General features: G+C 33.7%; 7 protein-coding genes across 14 annotated transcripts in view; 6 read left to right on the top strand and 1 right to left on the bottom strand.

The window, feature by feature from the left end:
- The window catches only part of LOC104728810, a 6,311-nt gene extending 5,610 nt beyond the window's left edge, over positions 1-701 (top strand). Inside the window, exon 2 of the mRNA XM_010447739.1 lies at positions 45-701. Coding sequence (XP_010446041.1) covers positions 45-701 — 657 coding nt within the window. The remainder of the gene's footprint in view (positions 1-44) is intronic.
- Positions 877-2,306, top strand: LOC104725700 (transcription factor TCP19-like). Its single transcript, XM_010444399.2, has 2 exons — positions 877-988; positions 1,195-2,306. Exon 2 carries the CDS (start codon positions 1,235-1,237, stop codon positions 2,165-2,167), a length of 933 nt encoding a protein of 310 aa, XP_010442701.1. The 5' UTR covers positions 877-988; positions 1,195-1,234; the 3' UTR covers positions 2,168-2,306.
- On the top strand, positions 3,313-4,917 carry LOC104725698 (alkane hydroxylase MAH1-like). The gene has a single exon (XM_010444398.2). It carries the CDS (start codon positions 3,412-3,414, stop codon positions 4,669-4,671), a length of 1,260 nt encoding a protein of 419 aa, XP_010442700.1. The 5' UTR covers positions 3,313-3,411; the 3' UTR covers positions 4,672-4,917.
- LOC104725697 (peroxidase 66) lies at positions 7,961-9,458 on the top strand. The gene is made up of 3 exons (XM_010444397.2): positions 7,961-8,250; positions 8,345-8,533; positions 8,680-9,458. Exons 1-3 carry the CDS (start codon positions 8,038-8,040, stop codon positions 9,244-9,246), a joined length of 969 nt encoding a protein of 322 aa, XP_010442699.1. The 5' UTR covers positions 7,961-8,037; the 3' UTR covers positions 9,247-9,458.
- On the bottom strand, positions 9,498-11,007 carry LOC104725696. The gene is made up of 4 exons (XM_010444396.1): positions 10,826-11,007; positions 10,275-10,522; positions 9,881-10,100; positions 9,498-9,797 (listed from the first exon to the last, which is right to left on the bottom strand). Exons 1-4 carry the CDS (start codon positions 10,991-10,993, stop codon positions 9,675-9,677), a joined length of 759 nt encoding a protein of 252 aa, XP_010442698.1. The 5' UTR covers positions 10,994-11,007; the 3' UTR covers positions 9,498-9,674.
- Positions 12,448-14,999, top strand: LOC104725695 (exosome complex component RRP41 homolog). 6 transcript variants are annotated; one of them, XR_002034027.1, is made up of 10 exons: positions 12,448-12,646; positions 12,728-12,791; positions 12,927-13,035; positions 13,163-13,294; positions 13,393-13,502; positions 13,586-13,769; positions 13,860-13,906; positions 13,991-14,063; positions 14,180-14,221; positions 14,484-14,999. XR_002034027.1 is itself a non-coding variant. In XM_019232301.1 (5 exons), exons 2-5 carry the CDS (start codon positions 13,677-13,679, stop codon positions 14,276-14,278), a joined length of 312 nt encoding a protein of 103 aa, XP_019087846.1. In that variant the 5' UTR covers positions 13,303-13,502; positions 13,586-13,676; the 3' UTR covers positions 14,279-14,399. The 6 variants fall into 6 exon arrangements, 1 of the variants encoding a protein (XP_019087846.1); XR_002034029.1 differs by having other exon boundaries at positions 14,180-14,569; positions 14,662-14,999; XR_002034030.1 differs by lacking the exon at positions 14,180-14,221 and having other exon boundaries at positions 14,003-14,063.
- LOC104725694 (MADS-box protein AGL71-like) lies at positions 19,701-22,942 on the top strand. 3 transcript variants are annotated; one of them, XM_010444395.1, is made up of 8 exons: positions 19,701-19,848; positions 20,251-20,432; positions 21,527-21,611; positions 21,730-21,791; positions 21,905-22,004; positions 22,117-22,158; positions 22,285-22,326; positions 22,591-22,942. In XM_010444395.1, the coding sequence occupies exons 2-8, from the start codon at positions 20,251-20,253 to the stop codon at positions 22,726-22,728; spliced, it is 651 nt and encodes a 216-aa protein (XP_010442697.1). In that variant the 5' UTR covers positions 19,701-19,848; the 3' UTR covers positions 22,729-22,942. The 3 variants fall into 3 exon arrangements, with proteins under 3 accessions (XP_010442697.1, XP_010442695.1, XP_019087845.1); XM_010444393.1 differs by having other exon boundaries at positions 20,246-20,432; XM_019232300.1 differs by lacking the exon at positions 19,701-19,848 and having other exon boundaries at positions 19,887-20,432.

Below are 23,230 nucleotides of genomic sequence, written 5' to 3'. Positions count from 1 at the left end.
TGTTTGGAGAAAACCCTTCCGGATTCGGTTGCTTGTTTGTCAAGAAATCCACCATTCCGATTCTTGAATCTTCCACTAGCTCAGGTATGGTTAACCTCGTACCTACCGACAATCCTATCTCACTACACGCATTGGAAATCAACCGGACAGAAACAGAATCTGAAGAAGCATATAGCTTTAGTTCTAGTGTTGAATACAAAGGCTTAGATCATGTGGACTCACTAGGGTTAGTAGCAACAGGGAACAGATCAAGATGCTTGATCAACTGGTTGGTAAGTGCTCTCTACAAACTCAAACATTCGACAACTAGTCGTCTCGTTAAAATTTACGGTCCAAAAGTTAATTTCAATCGAGGACCAGCGGTAGCGTTCAATCTATTCAACCAAAAGGGAGAAAAAATAGAACCGTTCATCGTGCAGAAGCTAGCCGATTGCAGCAATATCTCACTCGGAAAAGGTTTCTTGAAGAACATCATGTTCGAAGAAGACTACGAAGGAGTGAAAGAGAAGAGAAGAAACAGAGACGCTGACGAACAGGGGATCTCTGTTCTCACTGCCGCGTTAGGGTTTCTTGCGAATTTCGAAGATGTTTATAAGCTTTGGATATTTGTTGCTCGGTTTTTGGATTCAGAGTTTGTAGATAAAGAGAGTGTGAGATGTGGTGTTCATGTTTATGAACACAAGAACCGTGAAATTGTCTAGTCTCGGCTCGGTCTTGTCCAGTTCGGTTTGGGTTGGTTAATAAACAAACCGGTTCAACTATCAATAAAAAGGTTAAACACATTTCAGTAGTTCGGTTCTGGTCAGAGGGAGAGAGAGAGAGTGATGTGGTCGAAGGCCAGGGCCCAGGGCCCATTAGTAAGCCCATATTGGTTCAGTAGCTAAGATGTGATCTACACCGTTGATTTGATATGGGAGTATATAAGAATTAAACGATGATCTTTGAGGGGCCCTTCTTCCATTTTTGTAGGGTTCTTGGAGAGGATAAGGTGAGCTGTGAACTTTTTGATTTTTATACCTTTTTAGGGTTTCCTCACTTTTTTTTTCGTTTGCTTTTTCCCCCTTTTTTTTGTCACTGTTCTTTAATTTGCCTAAAAAATTCAAACTTTTTAAGGTTTTGTTCATCTGTCAAATTGAAAGATAACATTTTTCCTGTAAAAAAAACAAATTTGACTTAAATTTCTCTTCTTTACAGAGAAAAAAAAAATCAAATCTTTGGCTAATTTTGGAGGTAAATGGAGTCGAATCGAGAAGGCAAAGCGATACGAGAGATTGACGAAAATGTTGACCAAGTAGTAACAATGACCAATCTTTTTGACCCGGATCCGAATACCAACCCGGGTTTACTCATGAAGAAAGAACAAGTCGGGTTTTTGCAGCCGTCGACGACGATGATGATGTCTAACTCGCTCGAACCGGCTCCGAAGAAGAAGAGATTACCGACGAAAGACCGTCACACGAAAGTAGAAGGACGAGGTCGGAGGATCCGAATGCCTGCGGGTTGCGCTGCTCGGGTCTTTCAGTTGACCCGTGAGCTCGGTCACAAATCAGAAGGTGAAACCATACGGTGGTTATTGGAACGAGCTGAACCGGCGATAATTGAAGCTACCGGAACCGGTACTGTACCGGCTATTGCTGTTTCGGTTAACGGGACTTTGAAAATTCCTACGACCTCTCCAAATGACGGTGACGGTGACGGTGACCTAATGAAACGGAGGAAGAGAAACTGTACGAGCAACTTCGTCGACGTTAACGAACACGACAGCTGTCATAGCTCCGTTACTTCTGGTTTAGCTCCGATCACGGCGTCAAATTACGGTGTTAATATCATGAACGTTAATACGCAGGGTTTAGTGCCGTTTTGGCCTATGGGTATGGGTATGGGTACTGCGTTTGTTACTGGTGATCCGAATCAAATGGGCCAAATGTGGGCTATTCCTACCGTTGCTACAGCACCGTTTCTGAACCTTGGTACTATACCTGTGTCTAGCTACGTCTCAGACGCTTCTCCCGCCGCTGTACCACAGATGGAAACTAGCGGTGGAGAAGGCGGTGCAGCGCAATCGCTGAGGGATTTTTCGTTGGAGATTTATGATAAGAAAGAGCTTCAGTTTTTGGGTGGCTCAGGGAACTCGTCTCCATCATCGTCATGTCACAACAAGACTTAGGGAAACTTAACTGTTAGTTCTTGTTTTTTATAGGTCAGTTTAATCTCTGATTTAGGAAAAAGATGTGTAAAAGATTTGGGAAGAACAATTCAATCTTTTATATTTCCATCAAAACATTTTGGTAATGATTAATGAATGATATGAGACTGTCCTATCATATTTTTAAGATTCCAACAAAAGTAATGAATTGACATAAGAGACTAAATAAACATAAAAGGAGAAAAGCCAATATGGTCAAATGAGTGTGAGGTTTTGGGTTTTGTTGGGATATTTGATTGGGAGGCAAGTAAAGCAGAGGAACCGGTAGAGATTTGCGGGAACTGCGATTAGAGGCGCTTTATCAAAGGAGAAAAGGATGAGTTTGAAATTTGCATGCCATGTGAGGAACAATGCTGTGGTGAAAGAGAGATGCACAGTGGAGAAAAACAGAGGAAGAACAAGAGGATGGGGAGAACAGAGAGGATCCGAGCAATATTAACATTAAGATATGGAAGTTATAAAAACCAAGACCTTGATCAAGCTCTTGAGTTCTTCTTCCATCTCTCAGATCGTTTGTGTGTTTGTTGCTTAAGTTTTGGACAGTAACCGAGCTGGTTTTTTAATGTCTTTTATTAGCAATGATCACCTAAGTTAACTATTACACATAGTAGGTGGGAATTGAATTGAATAAAGAATAAATTTGAAAATGAGAGATTATATAAAGATCTAAGCAAACCATTTAATTCTAGGTTTCTATTAATGGTTTGTGGCACACAAACATGTACCATCTCTACCATCATTCTACTCTACTTCCCAATGTATATACTTAATAAAAGATAAATCTTGCATTTTATCTTATTACAAATCTGTGTATACACTTTTAAAAATAACTCTGTGTCTGTTTTTGTTGTTCTTTTCTAATTTATAGCATATGTAATTAAACCTCAGAATCTTTCGGATAAGGTTGAGCCTATCTCTTCTCCTAAATTGCAGTGACTGACTGAGACGCTACCAGTGATCTTTAAAAGTTTCGTCTCATCCATTTGTGGTTAGTAATTGCTAATTGGTACAAAACTGCACTTATTATGATGATAGTGCCTGACTGCTTTGCACGCAATTCAATATTTTAAAATAATTGGATAACTCATAGCTGTAACAAACATATCATATTTCTAGTTTGTCTATAAATTATCTTTGTTTCCTCTTCACGCAAAGACATCATCACAACATTGATTCATCTTTGTTTATCAACCTTCCTTTCTCATATGGATTCAATAAGCTTAATTGGAGTTTCCATAGCCATCATTTGCTTTCTCATCCTCCATTGCTTCCTCTTCAAGAAACATCTTTACCGGTTCTTTATAATTAGCTGGCCGGTTGTTGGGATGATTCCGGGTCTTGTCTTGGTGCTCCACCGTGTCTATGAGTTCACCGTGGAGCTTCTTGATAGCACTGAGTTAAAAATTTTATTCAAGGGACCGTGGTTCGCCGGAATGGATATGCTGCTCACAGCTGATCCAGCTAATATTCACTACATAGTAAACTCAAACTTCTCCAACTTTGTTAAAGGTTCCGACTTCAAAGAAGTCTTTGATGCCTTCGTATATGCTTTACTCACAAAGGACTCGGTGGCATGGAAGAATCTGAGGAAAGCTACTCATGTCATGATCAACCATCAAGGATTTCAAAGGTTGTCAATGTGTACCATGAGAGGTAAACTCAAGGACGGGCTTGTTCCATTTTTTAATCATATCGTTAAAGATGGCACAACCGTAGATTTACAAGAAGTGTTCAGGAGGTTCACGTTTGATATAACTCTAGTTACAGTAACCGGGTGTGATGATCCTAGATCTCTCTCCATTGAAATGCCAGAGGTTGAGTCCGCTAAAGCTCTAGACGATATAGTAGACGGGATAAAGTATAGGCATGTTAAACCTAGATTCTTGTGGAAGCTACAAAACTGGATCGGAGTTGGGATAGAGAAGAAGATGACAGAAGCTGGTGCCATTTTTGATAGAGTGTGTGCAAAATACATATCAGCCAGGAGAGAAGAGATAAAAAGATCACAAGGGAGTAATAATGATAATTTTAGTGGAGAAAGTGAAGATCTTTTGACATCGCACATAAAGCTTGATACAACTAAGTACCAGCTCTTGGATCCTATCAATGATAAATTCCTCAGAGACAATGTCTTAGCTCTACTTCTAGCTGGGAGAGATAGCACTGCCTCTGCTCTCACTTGGTTCTTCTGGCTTTTGTCCGAAAACCCTAAGATTCGCCAAGAAGTTTGCGGGACCGAGAGAAGTTTGCGGAATCGAGAGAGGTTTGCGGGAACTGGGACTAGAGGACCTTTGTCAAAGGAGAAGAGGATGAGTTTGAAATTTGCGAGCCATGTGAGGAAAAATGCTGTGATGAAAGAGAGATGCACAGTGGAGAAAAACAGAGGAAGAACAAGAAACAAAGCAATGATGGGGGAAACAGAGAGGAATCGAGGAAGTCCTGATTTAATTCTAGGTGGCAAATAGTAACAATAAGATATGGAGATGATTGTAAAAACCAAGACTTTGATCAAGCTCTTGAGTTTTTCCTCCATCTCTCAGATCTTTTGTGATTTGCTGTTGAGCTTTGGGCAATAACTTAAGTTGTTACTTGGCTGATTTTTATTTAGTGTCATTTTTTTTACTAGCAATCACCTAAGTTAAATATTTGAAGAAGAGATTACATAGAGTAGGTAGGAATTGAACTAAATATAAAGAAGTTTGTTTAAAATATCGAGTAACCGTTCTTGTTGTCTTGAGTTAATGTTGTGATTTCTCAACCATACAAAATAAATAACAAGAATTTGTCTCCATTGGCTGATGAGTATCCGTACATATACCATAAATGCTATAAATTCTCAACCATACATGTAGTAGTAATGCTACGTCAAACTGTGTGGTAGACTAGTGGTAATGGTGTCGAACTGGCAAATGTTGAAATTGCCGGCCGTCAACAATCATGTGTCTCAATGTTTCTGTAACCGCATGAGGAAGAAAAGAATGTCCGTAGTGGAAATACAAGCCAAGTAAATATTGATTCCAAGTTTATAGAAATATGTAGAAATCGTCCACAAAGTTCGTCTCATCCATTTGTGTGGTTTGTAGTTGCTAATTGATACAAACTCCAATTATTAAGATAGTGTCTGCACACAATTCAATATTTAAACTAATTGGATAGCTCATAGACGTAACTCGTAAGATATAATATTTCAAAATATGGGAAAATTTAGGCAGAAAGTTAAACTAATTTTTAAGGTCTATAAAAATGTGGATTTTCTTATATTATATTAAATAGTTACACTCAAATTGCAAAATGTAGATGGTTTTCCTAAGACATGGAAATCGATTCTTGATAAGGAGACTCCACAGCTTAAACGGAAGTCACTAATTCATCACAACTTGGTTAGAAATATGCATATTACCAAACAAACTCACAAAGACAAAAACAAATTTATACTATTCTTTTTGGAAAATCTTATTACAAGCCAACCAATAACTATGTTTGTTTTAAGTTCTACCGTAAACCTTCTATAAATTAATAATATTGGGACCCTGAAAATCTATTAATTTATAGATGTTTTATTTTATCGAATTATTAATTGATGGAGAGAATTTCCTAAATTAGTAAATTTTTACATAAAAATATTTTAAAATTAGATTTAATTGTTATAAATAATATTTTTATAGAATCATTTACAAGAAAAATAACAATTATCATGTTTTGAAGTAGAAAACTAAAACTTTTGATATAGTAAAAATATTTAGAAATAAGCTATAACAAAAATTAATGTATATATATATACATACATATATTTTGATAATATTATAATTATTAATTTATATTATTGATGGGACCATATATTTACAAATGTTTTTCAAAAAGTTATTATCTTATTATATTATCGTATTGTGTCCAAAATTATACTGGTTCGATTTGGGACCGAAAATTTTTATTAATTTATAGAGATTATTAATTCAACGAGTATTAATTTATACATGTTCTACTGTATTTCGAAACCATAGCCTACACGTAATTTAATACGGAGACAAATTTAAGTGTGATGAACTTAAATTTTAGCTTGTAATGGGGGTTTATTTTATGCTTAAGCTTTTATTTTTGATTAATGGGGTTTTGTTTACCTTAAATTTTACTTGAACGGTACCTTGTTTACCTTTTGGTTATTTACCTATATTTCTAAAACCAATTTTTTGTTTTCTATTTTAATTTTAAGTTAAGTGTGCTTAAAATTATTAATGTAAAGATTAATTCTACTTAATAAAAAGACTAAGGACTCACAAATTTCAACCGAAAAGAATTATAAATAACAAAACATAAGAAAATATTAGAAAACTCACAGAATTGGGTTTTTGGATTTTAAAACTACAAATTTTAGATTTTCCTAACTTTTTGGAAAACAGAAAATCAAAATGGATACCTTCCGGACACTGGACACACATTTGACATTACCTAAGGTTTAGCATTTGCATGATCCAGGAAAATCTAGCATTAAGATTTAAGATCATCCTACATGATCAAGTCCAGTTTGTGATCTGATTCTTACAGTGTAAGTGTATGAGTTATTTTGGGATTGTACTCCTTTTCTTTACGAGGTTGTGTATTGAACATATATGATCAATATTAATGGCTGTATAAATAATACAGGTGTTTAGAATGCTCATGTTAACAGAAGGATAAACAATGTGTGGATGCCATTGCTATTATAAATGTGGTATCAAGAAATGTAGTTTTAGGTATTAGTATAAATGTGGTATTTGTTTTATTTCTTTGTTGTCAACCGTATGGTCCGTGGTCCGTGGTGCGTATCCCAAGCACGTAGTCCTCTTCGGTTGTACGCAAATCCAATTTTAATGTATTTTTCTCGTTTAAAAATTGAAATTTTCATAAGAATATTTATGATAATTCCCGTAACTACAATGCAAACACTAAACAGTGCCGTACACGTGAGAAGAAAAAAAAGCAAAAAGATGCAGAAAATAAGATAGTAGTACTACAAATCCTTTCACCAACCGTACTGCTAAGCCAAGGCATATTGAAACCAAACACTGATAGGCATAACTCAACAGTAGCTAACCCCTTTATTGACCATCTTCTCGTTTAATTTTCTTCTTTGTTCTTTCTTAATCTTACTCTATATCCACACACACGACGACACACACAACATTATGCCACCATTTTACATCTGATTTTTTAGTCTATATTACTCATATTTAAACTTAAGTTTAACCCAACAACCACCTTGTCATACGGTTTATTTTGTACCATCCATGTTCTTAACCGTTACCTTTCCTAATATGGCATCATCATCCGCATCCGGATTCTATTTAAACGGGATTTAAATAAAAAAAAATTTCAGTTTGTTACAAAACAAAAATTTACTATAATAGAAAGAGAAGATTTTACCGTTAGGTATGTTCATGGTCAGATGTATAATAGATTAGATATTCATGGTCAAATATATGTATAATAGTTTAGATATATTCATGCTCAAAATGTATACACTTTTTTATTATGGTTTACCAAAAAACAGATTCTATCCAGCACGGCTGTACATATTCTAAGTTTCACCAAAGTATATGCTTCGACTCAAAGTACGATTATATATTAAGGAGAAAAGAATTTGAACACCGGAATATATGCATGTTTGTTTCAAATAATTTGAGTAACTTTAAAGCATGTGTTATACACATATACATTTTCTAGAATATTAGCCTCTCATATCCTCTCCTTATATAAACCAAAAGTATCCCGCTTCTTCTTCTTCATCAAATCCTCAAACAACATAAACAACAACATAAGAGTGCTTTGTGAGTCCCAAAACACGAAAACATAAAATGGCACTCTCGAAAGGACTCATATTCGCTATCATCTTTGTTGTTTTTGCGATAGTTAAGCCTTCAGAAGGTGCTCTTAATGCTCATTACTATGATCAATCGTGCCCCGCTGCTGAAAAAATCATACTGGACACTGTTAGGAATGCTTCTTTGTATGATCCCAAAGTGCCTGCTCGTCTCCTAAGAATGTTCTTCCACGACTGTTTCATCAGGGTATGCATCTTGGTCTTCTAACTTCAATCTTTGATAATTGATCCAGTTATATGAAGTTGAGTTTTGTGTAAATTATTTGGTTGGGTTGTTGTAGGGATGTGATGCGTCTATTCTACTAGACTCGGTAGTGTCAAACCAAGCTGAGAAGGATGGTCCTCCAAACATCTCGGTACGGTCATTTTACGTGATCGAAGATGCTAAGAAAAAGCTCGAAAAGGCTTGTCCTCGTACTGTGTCTTGTGCCGATGTAATCGCCATTGCGGCCAGAGATGTGGTCACACTGGTGAGTCCTTCTATATATTGTCTATTCATCCAGTTAATTAACATTTCTTTTTCGCTTCATTTCTGTAGTTTCATTTACAGTTTAAACATTTTGGTTCGGTTTGATTTACTTGTCCATGCCACTTGTCATATATCTCATTATTTTAGTCTGGTGGTCCTTACTGGAGCGTACTAAAAGGGCGAAAAGACGGAACAGTTTCGCTAGCCAGCGAGAGTACAAATCTCCCACCACCAACGTTCAATGTTTCACAACTGATCCAAAGCTTTGCAGCAAGAGGATTGTCGGTGAAAGACATGGTTACGCTCTCAGGTGGCCACACTATAGGGTTCTCTCACTGTTCTTCTTTCGAGCCCCGTCTTCAAAACTTCAGCAAATTCCACGATATTGATCCTTCCATGAACTATGCGTTTGCACAAACCTTGAAAAAGAAGTGCCCAAGATCAACTAACCGAGACAAGAACGCAGGGACGTTCTTGGACTCTACAGCCTCGGTTTTCGATAATGTTTACTACAAGCAGATTTTGTCTGGGAAAGGAGTGTTTGTGTCTGATCAGACGCTTCTTGGCGATTCCCGGACTAAGAAAATCGTTGAGAAGTATGCTCAAGACCAAAAAGCTTTCTTCAGAGAGTTTGCAGCTTCCATGGTGAAACTTGGAAACATTGGAGTCAAGGAGACTGGACAAGTGAGAGTTAACCCCCGTTTTATCAACTAAAAGCATAACCTTAACAAGCAACCAAATGAGGGTTTTCTTTTCTTCAAATTTGACTTCATTTATATATACTTGATCTTCTAATAATGTAGACCGGCCAGTTTATGGATCGGCTTTTAAACCTTCTAATTCTCTACGAGTTGCAGAGTATACTTTTAAAAGTAAATTTGTTCTGCTTCAGTGAACTTACCTTTATATTAATCAGCATTTTCACATACTGGTCAACAAGTTTAAGTCACTTAACATCAAACAAATATGGAAAAAGGAGTCATAGACTCATGGCGGCTTCTTATAAACGCTGAACCAGCGGAAACCATGAGCTTGATTCAGGTAAAATAGTGTTCTACACAAAAGCTTAATCGATGGCTCATAATGTTGTATGAAAGTAACTAATGTGAGAAACACCAAATACAGAGAAGATGAATCAGTGTTCATGCAAAAACAACATCAGAACGGAACACATACTTGACGCCTTTGGAGACATTCCTTCCTTCGTGCAACATGCACTTGTCTCCATGGATGTGAAAGAGAGCCATACCTTCCATTGGAGCTACCTGCGACATTAAGCAAGTTTAGTTGATGATATATCAATAAAATATGAAATTAAGACCAAAGAAACAATTTGAGAGTTGATTACCTCAGCCACGATACTGTTCCTTGAACCATAAAAGACAGTTTCTCCACCTACCAATGGCTCAGCTGAAGAAGAAACATTTGTCTTGCTTGAACTACTCTTGGATTTTGATTTCGTACTGTTCCCGCTTAGATATATCAACAATGTGTAATAAGTCCGCTTTCCATCTTCAAGATCAGCACTTTCATCAATATGACGACCAAAATGCTGACCAGCACTATACCTGAAAATTCACAATCACACTGTGACAAATCTACAACGTTGTAAAAGAACACATCCATTGACCGCAATGAAGAAACATGAAAAGAACATCCATTCATTGCACATCTTCCCACAATTTTGTAAACCATCACCAAGAAAAAAAGAATGAAACTTCAAAAATGTTGGGACTACAAACCTGTAAAATCTAATGTTCGGATTCAAGCCAACAGCAACCTTCCTCCTGATCTTGATATCGGTAAATAAATCGGAAAGCCCTGATTGCCATAACGTATCAGCAAGGACGGGATCGTTCACTGAGATACGATGGTTATCCCTATAAGCTTCACCATAAGCTGGACCACGACTTCCTTGGTGAGTGAAACCGAGAGACTCTGCTATTTTAACAAAACCCTTTGATTCATCAGACGTCAGACAGTTTTCCACCTGAAATCATAAACCCCAAATGTTTAAAAATCTCCACAAAGCAACCAATCTATACTTCAAAATGCTAAGTATCATACAAATCATATTTCACAAAAGTTATGAACAAAACCATCTAAACAAGAAGAAAGCGAATCAATTTCAACAAAAAACCTAAAACCCATTAAAAATTTTAGCCTTTTTTCAACTTTAGAGTCGAGGATTCTTCAGGAATCATCGGGAGATATAAACCCTAAAACACCAATTAGGCTTAAAACTAAAATTGGGGAAAAATTATTAAAAAGGTTTGTGTGAGGAACTACTTACAGTGAAGAGATCATGATTCTTCAGATAAGAGACATTGAGATTAGGTTTGAGTTTGATCTTTGGCCACTTTATTGTATCTCCTCCTTTGTCTCCCATCTTCGCGTTTCTAGCTTTCTGGGGAGGGTGTAAGGTCAGATTCAGGTGACGATTTAAATTTGTTAAATTCATTTATAAATTTCTTTAGTTTTTTAACTCGAATATTCATTCATATATAAAAAAATTTCGAAGCCCAATTTTGTATATTAAGCCCAATAATTGTATAGATGACCCAACAACAAGAGTGTTTCGTTACGGATCCATGTTTTGACTTCAAAGGTGTCAAAAATGGAGCATTCAGCATAATGAGTCTCATTTTCATTTTTGTTTTGTTAATAACACATGTTGTTAATGTGTTATGTCCAATTTTAATTTTAGTATTTGCGCCACGAGATATTTAGGGGTGTCAATCCGGGTGGTCCGGCCTGGCCCGGTCCAAAACCCGTAAAGCTCGCATATGTTTGACTATAGCCCGGTCTGGTCCGAAATATTTCCGAGCCTATATTTCAAAGCCCGAGCCCGGCCCTAAAAGGGTTACAGGGCTTTTCAGACTTTTTCGGGCTTATCTTACCGATCAAAAATTTAAACTTATAAGCCTTACAAAACAGTGTTTGAAGGTGCACTATAAAACAAATCAATCAAAAATTTAATAACTCATATATATTCAATACAACCAACTTAATTTTATACAAAATTTCGATACTTTAACCAAATAAACTAATATATAATTCATATAAAATATCATAGATAAAAAATTTTAAAGTATTAAGTATGGTTTTTAAGTAAATATAAAAACTAGGATTAGAGTTTAAAACTTTAATTACAATAAATTTTTAATCAAATATTGCAATCAAACAAAAATGTTAACAAAAAAGTACAAATATATTTTTTAAAGGGCTTTTCGGGCTGGTTCGAGCCCGAAAAACCCTATGGCCCAAACGGGCTGAGCCCGAAACGCCCGATTTTTTTTGGACATATATATTTAAGTCCGAGCCCGCTATTTTTCAGGGCCAGGCCGGACCAGCCGGCGGGCTTTGGCCCTAATTGACATGTCTAACTTACATAAGTCATTAAACATTTAAACGATTTGTTATGATCAACCGTTCGTATACAATCACAATATGTTAATGTATATATGTTATACGATGTTCCATCATATTGGTTTTTTTTGTGATCCAATCTTCTTTTAATACTTCCTCTGTATCATAAAAGATAATGTTTTAGGATTTTTACTTGTATCACAAAAGATAATTTCTTTAGTATATTTAATACATTTTTTTATTTTTAAAATCAAATAACTAACTAATGTTTTTACTTTTACAATACATAATTAAATGTATTCATGCAGTTGAATGACAAGTGTCAAAAAAAAGCACAACTAAATCAATACAATAAAACTTCCATGTTTTTCACCAGAGCATGACACATCAGCTTTTGTATTGAAGCAGAGACTAACACATCATTTAAAATTAATATCCAATCAAATTAAAACAATTAATACAGTTTAGCACAATATTTGGTGAGTATCCTGGACCTTACAATGTACATGGGCTACGCCTCATATAAAGAGTTTCCCAGTTGCCACGCATTTGATGAAGCATTGGACTTGAGTGAGACATCGTCGTCATCGTCATCAAAGAGGTCCTTTCCGTCTCTCTCATTCTTGTTCCCAGCGAAACAAATTTTGCTGAAAAGAAAAAGAAATCGCCATGGAAGACGTTAACCAGTTGTTCGATGCTGCTTTCGAGTTCGCACACTATCCCGGCAACTAACGCGATTGTTCCCGTACCACTTCCCTTTAATACGTATTTGTGTGATTGTTCTGATTCCGACGTGATTGAAATCCGATTACCGTTTTGATCTCAGGCGTGCAAAACGAAGAATCGGTTAAGAAGTTCCTCGATCGCTTCCCTCTTCCCGTTATTTTCAAGTGATTCTCTTCTTCGAACTTTTGCGATTTCTGTTTGAATCTATTCTTGTGGTTTGTTGAGGGTTTAAGTAGTTTTTTTTGTTTCGTTGGGTTTCTTTTGAGTTCTGGTAGCTAAATTGTAATAATCGCGTGCAGAGCTTTACAAACTGATCCGGACATCCCAGGTTTTGAGAACACGCTTGTGAATTGCTTGGAGAGGCTGTTTAAGACTAAGTATGGCGCCTCACTCATTCCTCAGTATATGGTAAGATTCACTGATTTCTATTTGTAGTTTTGTGTTCATGTTATATGTGTATTAAATTAGCATGATGATAATAGGTTTGAGAGCCAATTGCTATATTTGTAGTTAATTGTTTGGTGTTTGATTTAAGCCTATTCTACAAGTTGGTCTCAAAGCGAATTCTGCAGTAGTGAAATCTCTGGCTTGCAACGTCGGGAAGCCATCTTTAATTAGCTGCTTATGATCACTCACGTTCTTATTGTAACGTTGGGAAGCCATCTTTGTGAGTTAAAATATTTACGTTTTTTTTTTTTTTTTGGTTTGAGTTTTAGTGATTTAATATTTGAGATGATGATTTTGGACTTGTTAATTTGTTGACAGGAGTAATGTTGATTCTCTTATTGATGAACTTGATGTTAGTACCAAAAAGCTTGTAAAATGATGAACATTAGGAAAACTTTAGCTTGTTGCATTGCAGCTGCCAAGTAAATGTTAGTGTTGTTTCCATGTTCTTTAGATCAAGAATGTAGGGGGCTAGCTTTGATGACGATTAATGATTTGTTATATAATATAGTGTAGGGGATAGCTTTGAATCACGGTGACTATCTAATCTTTTAAATGATTTGGCCACTGTTCTGATTACCAACGATGATGATGGATCCGAGATGATGGATTACCACATACAGCTTCATAGTGGTTCGTCTAAGCTCACTTTGATGTATCACTGGTTTCAATTAGATGGTGGCCGATTCAATGAGGTATGTTTCCCATCTCTCTATTCCTTGTCTTTGTTTGCTGATGATGCCTTCATAAGTCAATTCCTGATGCGTCTTGTAATGAGATCTCAGATGAGGCAAATCGTAGCTGAAGTTGGAGTAGTTTCTAAGGCTGACGGGTATACTTAATTCTTCTCTCTTTATCTTGATTTCCATCTCAGTTCTAATATTTTGGCACTTATATATGAACACAAAAATTTCAGCTTTGTTTTTAGTTCTGCTGTTTACGAGATGGGAAATACCAAAGTAATTGCAGTTGTCTATGGTCCAAGAGAGGTACTTGATTTAACCTATAAAGATTGGTGCTTTAGTATATATAATCCAGTGAATTAAGCGAATTGGTTTATTTCTGTCTGTTTTAATTGTATGTATCTATCTATGTGCTTCCTCAGATTCAAAATAAGAGCCTACAAAAAAAGAACGATCATGCATTTGTATGTATATGCTTTCCTGAGTTGCCAGAGTTTCTGCAGGAGGTTTTTTCTATGTGATAAGTTCCCTAATTGATAAATAAAGATGAATCGGCATCTCTCTTGCCTGATTTTAATTACTGATAGGTTTCAGCGATGGAAATAAAACACTTTCCTCATCTGCATAACGAAAAGCTTCCCCCTTGTATTGTCTATATTCAACAAATTGGTGGGTCTGCAGTTTCACGTTTTAAAAATTGATGGGAAATATATCCTTCTTATGCAGGCATTTCACGTTTGCGCTTGAAATATCATATAAATGAGGTAGGCATCCCAATTGAAATTGCGCAGAGAATCACTTTTGAGGAAAGGGTTAGTGTCCACAACATAAGTTATCTACAAGAGTTAGTAGACAACAAGTTGTGTTTGAGTTATACTCAAGGTTCTACGACCTATTCTTTAAGGGATGGATCCAAGGCGCACACTGTGCTTAAACCGGTTCCAGGTCGGGTCTCAATAATAACCGGGTCAGGTCTTCTTCTTCTAGGAGAGACAACAAGTTCGAAGATGTTGTGATTCAAGAACACGCTCTTGCTGCTGCTGCCATCTTGTTCCGACAGCAGAATGGCGGAGGATCTTTGCCGTTTGCGGAGAAGCTGGCAACTTTTTAATGGCTTTCTCGGAGAGTCTATAACCGTGAAGGGGAGAGAGGGACCATTGCTTTAAGGGAAAAGTGGTTAGACCATCTCCGCGCCATTCTGCTGTAATTAAGTAATAAAGGACCTCTATTTTTTTAAAAATTTTGAATACATACCTTAATTTTTAGTAGAAAATTTGAAATCTATACTAAATTTTTTAAGTCTTTGAAATGTACCTTATGTATTCCGCAAAATGACTATTTTGTCCTTAATTAAAAAAAAATAAAAAATAAATATAATATAACTAAATTAGTTTATTTGACAAAATTATATCTAAAAATATTGTGTAAACTAGATATTCAAAATTTTTCAAAATTTGTTTTAAAATGATGAATAAATTCATTATATATAATATTAATCAATAACTAAAAGATTAAAATTCAGATAAAATAAATAAAATAGGTCCGTAAGTAATAATTAATATTCTGGTATTATTTAGCAATTTAATTTTAAAAATTTATTATATAAAAATAAAATAAAATTAACTAGAATTATTCTTTTTGGATTTATGTTTAGTAAAATTTCAGATAATATTAGTTTTCAATATATATATATATATATACATATATATATATATATATAATTCACTAATAATTCTTTAATTTTGTTCATTCAATAATTTTTTTTGAAAAATAAATATATATATATTTCGATATATTAAATGTTTTAATGAAAATTTGAATAAAAGTTACATAATTTTAATTTATTTTAAAAATTATTAAGTTGAATAACATAATCAAATATTGTGAGCTTTTAGAAAATAGATCAACAGTTCAAAAAAATCGACTATGTAACAAATCAATTAATAAAAAAAGAAGTCGGCTTTTTTAATATAAGTCAACAAAGAAAAAACATAAATCAGAGGAATAAAATATAAGTCGACAGTTCAAAAAGTCAAACATATTAATAAGTCAACGTAAAATGAAATAAGTCTAGTAAGATCAAACAAATCGACGAGAAAAAAATTTAAGTCAACAAACAAAACAAATAAGTCAACATCATCAAAAGTCGACTATGTAAAAAACAATCAAACAAAAAAAAAGTCGAGAATTTTAAAATAAATCGATGGAAAAATGAATAAGTCGACAAAAATTAAACTTAAATCAACCATTCAAAATATCTACCTTATTAATAAATCAATGTAAAATGTAATAAGTCAGAAATGAATAAACAAATAAGCAGAAAAAAATATAAATCGATGAACAAAAAAAATAAGTCAATAGTTAAAAAAATCGACTATGTTATAAATCCACTAGCCATAACATAAGTCAACTGTTTTAATATAAGTCGATGACAAAGATAATTAAGTCAACAGAAGTAAAAAAAAACAAAACGATTGTTCAAAAAGTCGACATTATAAATACATCAACATTGATTAAAATAAGTCTAAAACATTAATATATATATATATATATTATAAATCGTATAATCTTGAATTATTTATTTTTAAATAAATTTAGATCTAAATAATATCAACAAAAATATTTAAATTCTTTTTTTATTTCAAAATTTTATATACATGTAATTATTATTTAAAATACAATAAATACATTTTTATTATAATTTATATTTATTAATAATTTATTCCAAATTTAACAATTTTAAAAAGTAATTTATTTTTATATTTGAATTATTTTAAATTTTAAATTTAGTTTTTAATTTTATTAATTTTATTTAATTGTTAAAATAATTTTTAATAAAAAGGGTATATATGTCTATTTTTATTTCAAAATGTATAGTTTTTAAATAACTATAATATTGAGTGTAATTTTCAAATTTCTTTAAAAATTTAGTATATTCTGAAAAATGTCCCCTATTTTTTTCTAAAGTTTTGTTAACATTGTTTTGAAGATTTTCATAATCTATTTCTAAATCTACTCTTTTTGAGTTTGTTGCAGGTGAAGATGATAACTCCAGCAGTGAAGACCGGTTTGTTCGTTGGGTTGAACAAAGGACATGTCGTCACCAGACGTGAGCTAGCTCCTCAACCAAATTCTCGCAAAGGGGTATTAATCTAACTCCCCTTCTGATTACAAAGTTGATTGCTTTTTAGATATTGTTAATTTTCTTCTTCTTCCTATCGATCGATTTCCGCTTGTTAGATATTGTTAATCTTCTTCTTCTTCCTATTAATCTCAATACTTTTGGGAATTTTCGATTGTTTGATTTAGGAACCTGTTTCGCAGTCCGGATTTTGGGTAGTTTTACGATTCTGGTTTTGGTTTTGGTTTTGTGATTCTAGGTAACTCTAATGGAGTGGGAATTTCGAAGAAATCTATAACCTTAGATCTTAAGACGTTGTATAAGTCTAACATTTCCAAGGATTCAGTTAATAAGAACTTTAAAAGGAAAAACAGGTTTGGGGATGATGGTTATCGGTTGAAGCAGAACAAGAAGAGCAGGAAAGTTGTTTCTCTATGGGTGAAGGACAAGAAAACACAAATAATACTTTAGTTTATGATTTTATAAGAAAAAAATGCAGCAAAAACAATTAAAAAAATAAAAAAACTAAAAACCAAAATATTATCAACAAACACTGATAAAATCTATATTAAAGATGCAATTTTATTTTCATTTGAATATACTTTTATTTTTCAAATATACATTTAATTTTATTGTTTTATGAAAACTGAACATTTTGGATTAACTGTATTTACATCCAAAATTTTCAGTATTGTTTTAGACTTTTAGTAACAGAAGAATATCATTTTAAAATTTAAAAAAAAAAACTTATTTTTTAAAGTAATAAAACGAAAATATATTCAGAAACAAAATATACTAAATCAAAAACTCAAGCTAATAACAAAAAAAAACAACAAAATTAGCATTGAAATTATCAAAAAAATATGAAACTTAATTCGAAACAATTAATATATATTAAATTATGAAAAAAACAATAAAATAAAAAACTAATCTGCGGTGTAGGGCGGGTTTCAACTTAGAAATTTGGTGGTTGCTGGACAGTCTACCTGAATTCTCAGCAGCCCAAGAGATGACCCGTGGTGTTGAGGTAGTTATTGCTTATTCATGACCAACCATCGTCTTTATAATTCTATTGTCAGTCGGTTGAGATTCTCATACTCTTTTCAAGGTTTGGTGAGGAAGAACTCTTCATAAGTTGGATTCACTCTTGTTGGGCGTTTGCCAGGAGTTCAAAGAAGATAGTTATGTAATGGTTAGTAATTAACGAACCTGTCGACTAATTCTCATGTTACACATCTTTATAGCTTTCTGTTTGAAAGATTTAAGTTTATCCTGCTGATTGTAGACGTAGTTAAATTGGAAGCTGATGATAAAGTAGCAAAATCAAATCATTAAAGTAACTTTGTGTAAGAGCAATCATGTGGACCTCATGTAATGCAGTTTCAAAGATAGCATGATGAAGGATGATGCTTGTATAATTTTTCAGGTGGGTATCTATGGTTATACTGCATATTCAGCCCGCAAGTTTGGACTCCAGGGTTTAGCACAAGCACTTCAACAAGAAGTTATTGATGACATTCACGTCACTCTTATTTTTCCTCCTGACAATGATACACCAGGATTTGAAGAATGTGAAAAAACAATATCAGAAGCTTTTTTTTAGATTCATTATGGATGCATATAGTAGATATTTTAAGTATAACACGTAAAGGGAGCTAGGATTAGGTTACTGCTACTAAATACTAAGGCAATTAAATGCATATAAGAGTTGGAAGCAGATTACTACATAAAACTATACCATCAAAGTTGATATCATTAATTTGAATATCATCAGCCGAAATTGATTAAATAAACAAAACAATTAACAATAATAATGGTACTACAATGTATCGTAATACAAGAAAAAACAAAATTGATTTTAGTTTACAATTTCATTAAAATATTAAAAAAACAAATAATAACAAAAACCTAATACCAAAAATATTACCAATGAACATTGTCAAAAAGTATATTAATCACTATTAATGAATTTTAATTACAAACACCATACACAATTTATCTAAAAAACAATCCCGCGGCAGTAACGCGAGTACTATCGTAATGAGTATTAAAAGAAGCATAAAACAAAAGTTATTACCAATAATACATCATTTATTATTTTCTTAATCTTTGTAAAAATTCTAAAAGATCCTCCTTTCTAATACAAGGGAATAAAACGTTACGATCACATTTGTGAAAATAATAAAAATGCACCCATATGGAGGAGCAAGAATTGGCATCAATGTTGACCGAGTCCCACGACCGAAAGGAAGAAAGAATAATTCATATTCCCCTTATCACGATTTAGACTTGAGGACATAATGGTGTGAGTTATTATACTTTTATTTCACTTTCTTTTCTCATATTTTAGACATACTCTTATCACATTTTCTTTCAATAGAAAAGAGGAATATTACTAAACATAACCAAAGAAACCAAATAAAAAAGGAAAAAAGGAATCTGTGTGTTGTCTGTTGAAGACGAGGTCTCTCATTTCAACAGAAGCTGACTGTGATTTGTGGGAAAGCTGAAATAACATACGTGTTCTTGTATAATTGGTTGACAGTGCACATCAGTGTACGATGATGTCGACACGCCGATCGAAGAAACACTATTCTTTAATCTTTGTACATGTATTATCTATTCCACCCACTCTTGTCTTCTGTCACAAAATGAAATTAAAAATCAGATTATCACCTGTATTTTTAGAAGTTTGTCCTTTAAGTTTCCACAATTTATATATATTTTTAGTTAATTAATAGTGTACATGTATTATCTATTCCACCCACTCACTTTTGTTTTTTCTTTTCTTAAATAATAGTGTTCTCTCTATTCCGTTGTTGATCAATTATTTATCCAACTAGTTCACCAAAAGAAGAAAATAAAAAGTCTGTTTTCTTCTTTTTCCTTTTTCTCTGTCCAATCAATCAGAACACAGAAAAAAAGCAAAGCTTAGACTTAGGGTTTGTGGCTCTTGTACAAGACACAGAGGTAAACTCAGAGAGCATCATCATGAGATCTAGTTCATGCCCCTTTCCAGGGTTTTACTTTCTGCCATTATTTTGCTTTTGTTTCATTCCATTCTTTGTCCAAATTATTTCCATATATCTCTTAATTTTTTTTTTGTCGGCTGATTTTTGTCATAAAAAAAATTATGTTCTTTAGGGATTTTGAAGTGAATCTAGATAAATCTTGTTTTGAATCTCTTCAGTTTCCTACATTTTCTTGGGAAAGATGATTATATCAAACTCTGACTTCCGGCTTTGAATCTCCTTTTCGTTTTGCAAATATATATATCAAATTTTTAGTTGTGTCTGAATGAAGATTCCTTTCGGATTTTTAGTTAGTTAGGGCTTCAATCTGATGAATCTTGGAATGCATATGGCAGGAAAGATGGTGAGAGGGAAGATCGAGATCAAGAAGATCGAGAACGTGACGAGTAGACAAGTAACGTTTTCGAAGCGAAGGAGTGGTCTCTTTAAGAAGGCTCATGAGCTTTCGGTTCTATGCGATGCTCAAGTCGCGGCCATTGTCTTCTCTCAGAGTGGAAGATTATACGAATACTCTAGCTCCGAGTAAGAATATTCTTTCATCTATTATTTTTCCACATATGCCTATTCCTAAATCTTTTTCTACACATAGATTTATAGAGTAGAGTATCTCTATAGCTTTCTGTAGTGAATAGTTATAGTTCACTGAAGAAATCGTACTAGAGATTTTGCAATCACGTTAAAGATTTGCCTCTCTCTTTTTTTTTTTTCCTTTCCTAGCTATAGTTCCTGAAAACATTTATTTTTGTTTCTTTAAGAAAAATACTTGTGGAAATGTATATACTGAGATAAACTTGAGGATGTCAATTAATAGCAAAACTAGAAAGTTTGACTGAAAGGGTTGTTCTCTAAGCACGAGCAAGTGGATTAGGGTTTTCAGAAAAGACGTTTCTTGAACAGTGAACCTCGTATACCTTGGAACTTAAATTGTTTACCCACGCAGTACCCACTTGGCATCTGGTTTTATTAGAATACCCCAACAAAAATGAATATACGAACATGTAAGTACGGAAAATTGTATATATTATGGATGAGAGAAGAAGATTCAAAAAGAATCTCTCGGGGATCCAAACTTTGTCACTAGATTTTCAATTATGAATATCCATTATAGCCAACAAGAAGTCTGTACATAGTTCACGTTATGATTCCCTTTGTTTTTGTTTATTTTTGGTTAGATATGGTTAAAATTTTGTGTTTAGTCTTTACAGAGTAGGATTCATTTTGTATGATTAATTCCTATTCTTTCGTTTTGCATTTCATGCTTAGCAACCTTTGTGCAGCCACAAATTCTTTATTAAGTTTGATGATTGCAAAAACGAATTTGAATACATAGAATTAAAGTTAGCCAACAAAAAAGTCTATACATAGTTCATGTTATGATTCCGTTGTGTTTTGGTTATGGTTAATTCGTGGCAAAAATAAAGAATTTTGATTACATAGAATTTATCCAAATTAGATATCTAACGTTATCCAAAACTCGGTTAACAGTCATGGTAGTCCGTATAAAATGATAACATGTACTTGTAACTTTTTGAGAATGTTCACACATAATATTTCAATTCTTATGAATGTACCTCATCATTGACAAAGAAAGCATCTCTTGTGAACAAACTTTTCAGGATGGAGAAAATTATAGAAAGATATGGCAAGTTTAGTAATGACTCCTTTGTGGCAGAGACGCCCCAAGTAGAACGATACTTGCAGGTTAATTCTCTATATCATGCATACCTTTTTTTTTTTTAGTGTTTCGCTTTTTATATATACATTATGTTAATCTGGAATATATTTGGATGATAGTTTCTATTTTTGGGTGTATATATAGGAGCTTAAGAAGGAAATGGATAGAATGGTAAAGAAGATTGATCTTCTTGAAGTTCATCACCGGTTCGCATCTCACTAGTCCTGTGGTTATTCGATTTGTATATATATACTATACTTTGTTTTAGTCCTAAAGTATACTGAAATTTGTTATCTCTTGAATGACACTATATATAAAGTAAGCTGATGGGGCAAGGTTTGGGTTCGTGTTCAGTGGCAGAACTTCAAGAGATAGACACTCAAATTGAGAAGAGCCTTCGTATTGTAAGGTCAAGAAAGGTAAGAATTACATACACACACATAGATTAAAATATTTTGTATATATATATATATACACACAGGTTAAATGGTTAATGATGTAATGTTCTCATTGGTTGATCCTGGTGCGTAGGCTGAGTTATACGCAGGTCAACTGGAAAAGCTAAAAGAAAAGGTACGTACAGTTTTTTTTTTTTTTTTTTACTTGAGTAACTTATGATACACAAATTTAAGTTTTGAGATTGGTTATATTTTTTTCTATGTGATTTTAATTTATTGATCTTTCTTCTTCGTATTCTAGGAGAGAGAGCTCTTGAACGAGAGAAAAAGGCTGCGTGAAGAGGTAATTACGCACACACTCATCTTAGTGCTTGCATCTGTTGCTTTAAACTTTAAAGCTATGTTGGGGTATATGAGTTGCTTTTAATAGCTAACTCTCCTCGAGTTACATTGTATCACGAACGCTCATTCCTTTGGTTTGGTTGAATTGACAAAACATATTTCATATTTGAAAGAAAAAACTAAAAATAGGTTATAATAAGTCTTTATGCATGACTTTAACATATACAAATTATGAATTAAAAATTATTTTATACTCTATTTTCAGCAAATTAGAGAAAGGTTGATGCGACCGGTGGTGCCACTAACATTACAAATATGTGATAGGGGTAAAACTACTGAAGGTGGTGGTTCGTCGGATGTTGAAACCGATCTATTTATTGGATTGCCCGTGACTCGGCTATAACATATTTCACACGTTCCGTAAATTGGCTGATCACAGTTTTTATTACTTCAGTGGGTTCGATGTTTGTACCTACACCACTGATTCCATAGTTTACAGTTTTCTGAGTGCTCTTGACCATCTCTCAATATGTGTATAAACAGGAAATAATTTGACATGTATAAGTTGTCACTTTAGTGTTATTTTTCGGAATAATTAAACGTGACGGTTTTGTTTCTATGCAAACGCGTCTAATCTGGCATCGTCTTATCTCAAAGCCTTAATTAAAACAAGTCCGTATTTGAACTTTAGTTCGCAAGAAGCTTATTTATATCGTCAAGACCAAATCAAAACGAACAGTTAAAACAAATCTTAGTCTTGATATTGCAGGAAAGTGTAAAATACACGTGGATATGTCGCCTGGTTGCTTATGAAATTACGTCTACTCTATGATGATGATGATGATGATATCGACGTGCCAATCGAAGACGTTGTCCATTTTTCCTTTACATTTTCCATTGATGAA

Source organism: Camelina sativa, chromosome 11, assembly GCF_000633955.1.
Source record: "Camelina sativa cultivar DH55 chromosome 11, Cs, whole genome shotgun sequence".
NCBI classification, from domain to species: Eukaryota; Viridiplantae; Streptophyta; class Magnoliopsida; order Brassicales; family Brassicaceae; genus Camelina; species Camelina sativa.
Note: the sequence above shows the minus strand (reverse complement) of the source record. Positions and strands in the feature narration are given on the sequence as shown.

Excerpts from the sequence above, each read along its gene's own strand:
- LOC104725696 (XM_010444396.1), bottom strand. The coding sequence starts at position 10,993 with ATGAATTTAACAAATTTAAATCGTCACCTGAATCTGACCTTACACCCT. Across the intron at positions 10,101-10,274 it reads CCGAACATTAGATTTTACAG|GTATAGTGCTGGTCAGCATT; the intron begins GTTTGTAGTCCC and ends GTGAATTTTCAG. Across the intron at positions 9,798-9,880 it reads GGAACAGTATCGTGGCTGAG|GTAGCTCCAATGGAAGGTAT; the intron begins GTAATCAACTCT and ends TTAATGTCGCAG.
- LOC104725695 (XM_019232301.1), top strand. The coding sequence starts at position 13,677 with ATGATGGATTACCACATACAGCTTCATAGTGGTTCGTCTAAGCTCACT. Across the intron at positions 13,907-13,990 it reads GTAGTTTCTAAGGCTGACGG|CTTTGTTTTTAGTTCTGCTG; the intron begins GTATACTTAATT and ends CAAAAATTTCAG. Across the intron at positions 14,064-14,179 it reads TTGTCTATGGTCCAAGAGAG|ATTCAAAATAAGAGCCTACA; the intron begins GTACTTGATTTA and ends GTGCTTCCTCAG.
- LOC104725697 (XM_010444397.2), top strand. The coding sequence starts at position 8,038 with ATGGCACTCTCGAAAGGACTCATATTCGCTATCATCTTTGTTGTTTTT. Across the intron at positions 8,251-8,344 it reads TCCACGACTGTTTCATCAGG|GGATGTGATGCGTCTATTCT; the intron begins GTATGCATCTTG and ends GGGTTGTTGTAG. Across the intron at positions 8,534-8,679 it reads CCAGAGATGTGGTCACACTG|TCTGGTGGTCCTTACTGGAG; the intron begins GTGAGTCCTTCT and ends TCATTATTTTAG.
- LOC104725698 (XM_010444398.2), top strand. The coding sequence starts at position 3,412 with ATGGATTCAATAAGCTTAATTGGAGTTTCCATAGCCATCATTTGCTTT.
- LOC104725700 (XM_010444399.2), top strand. The coding sequence starts at position 1,235 with ATGGAGTCGAATCGAGAAGGCAAAGCGATACGAGAGATTGACGAAAAT.
- LOC104725694 (XM_019232300.1), top strand. The coding sequence starts at position 20,221 with ATGAATCTTGGAATGCATATGGCAGGAAAGATGGTGAGAGGGAAGATC. Across the intron at positions 21,612-21,729 it reads AAGTAGAACGATACTTGCAG|GAGCTTAAGAAGGAAATGGA; the intron begins GTTAATTCTCTA and ends GTGTATATATAG. Across the intron at positions 22,327-22,590 it reads GAAAAAGGCTGCGTGAAGAG|CAAATTAGAGAAAGGTTGAT; the intron begins GTAATTACGCAC and ends CTCTATTTTCAG.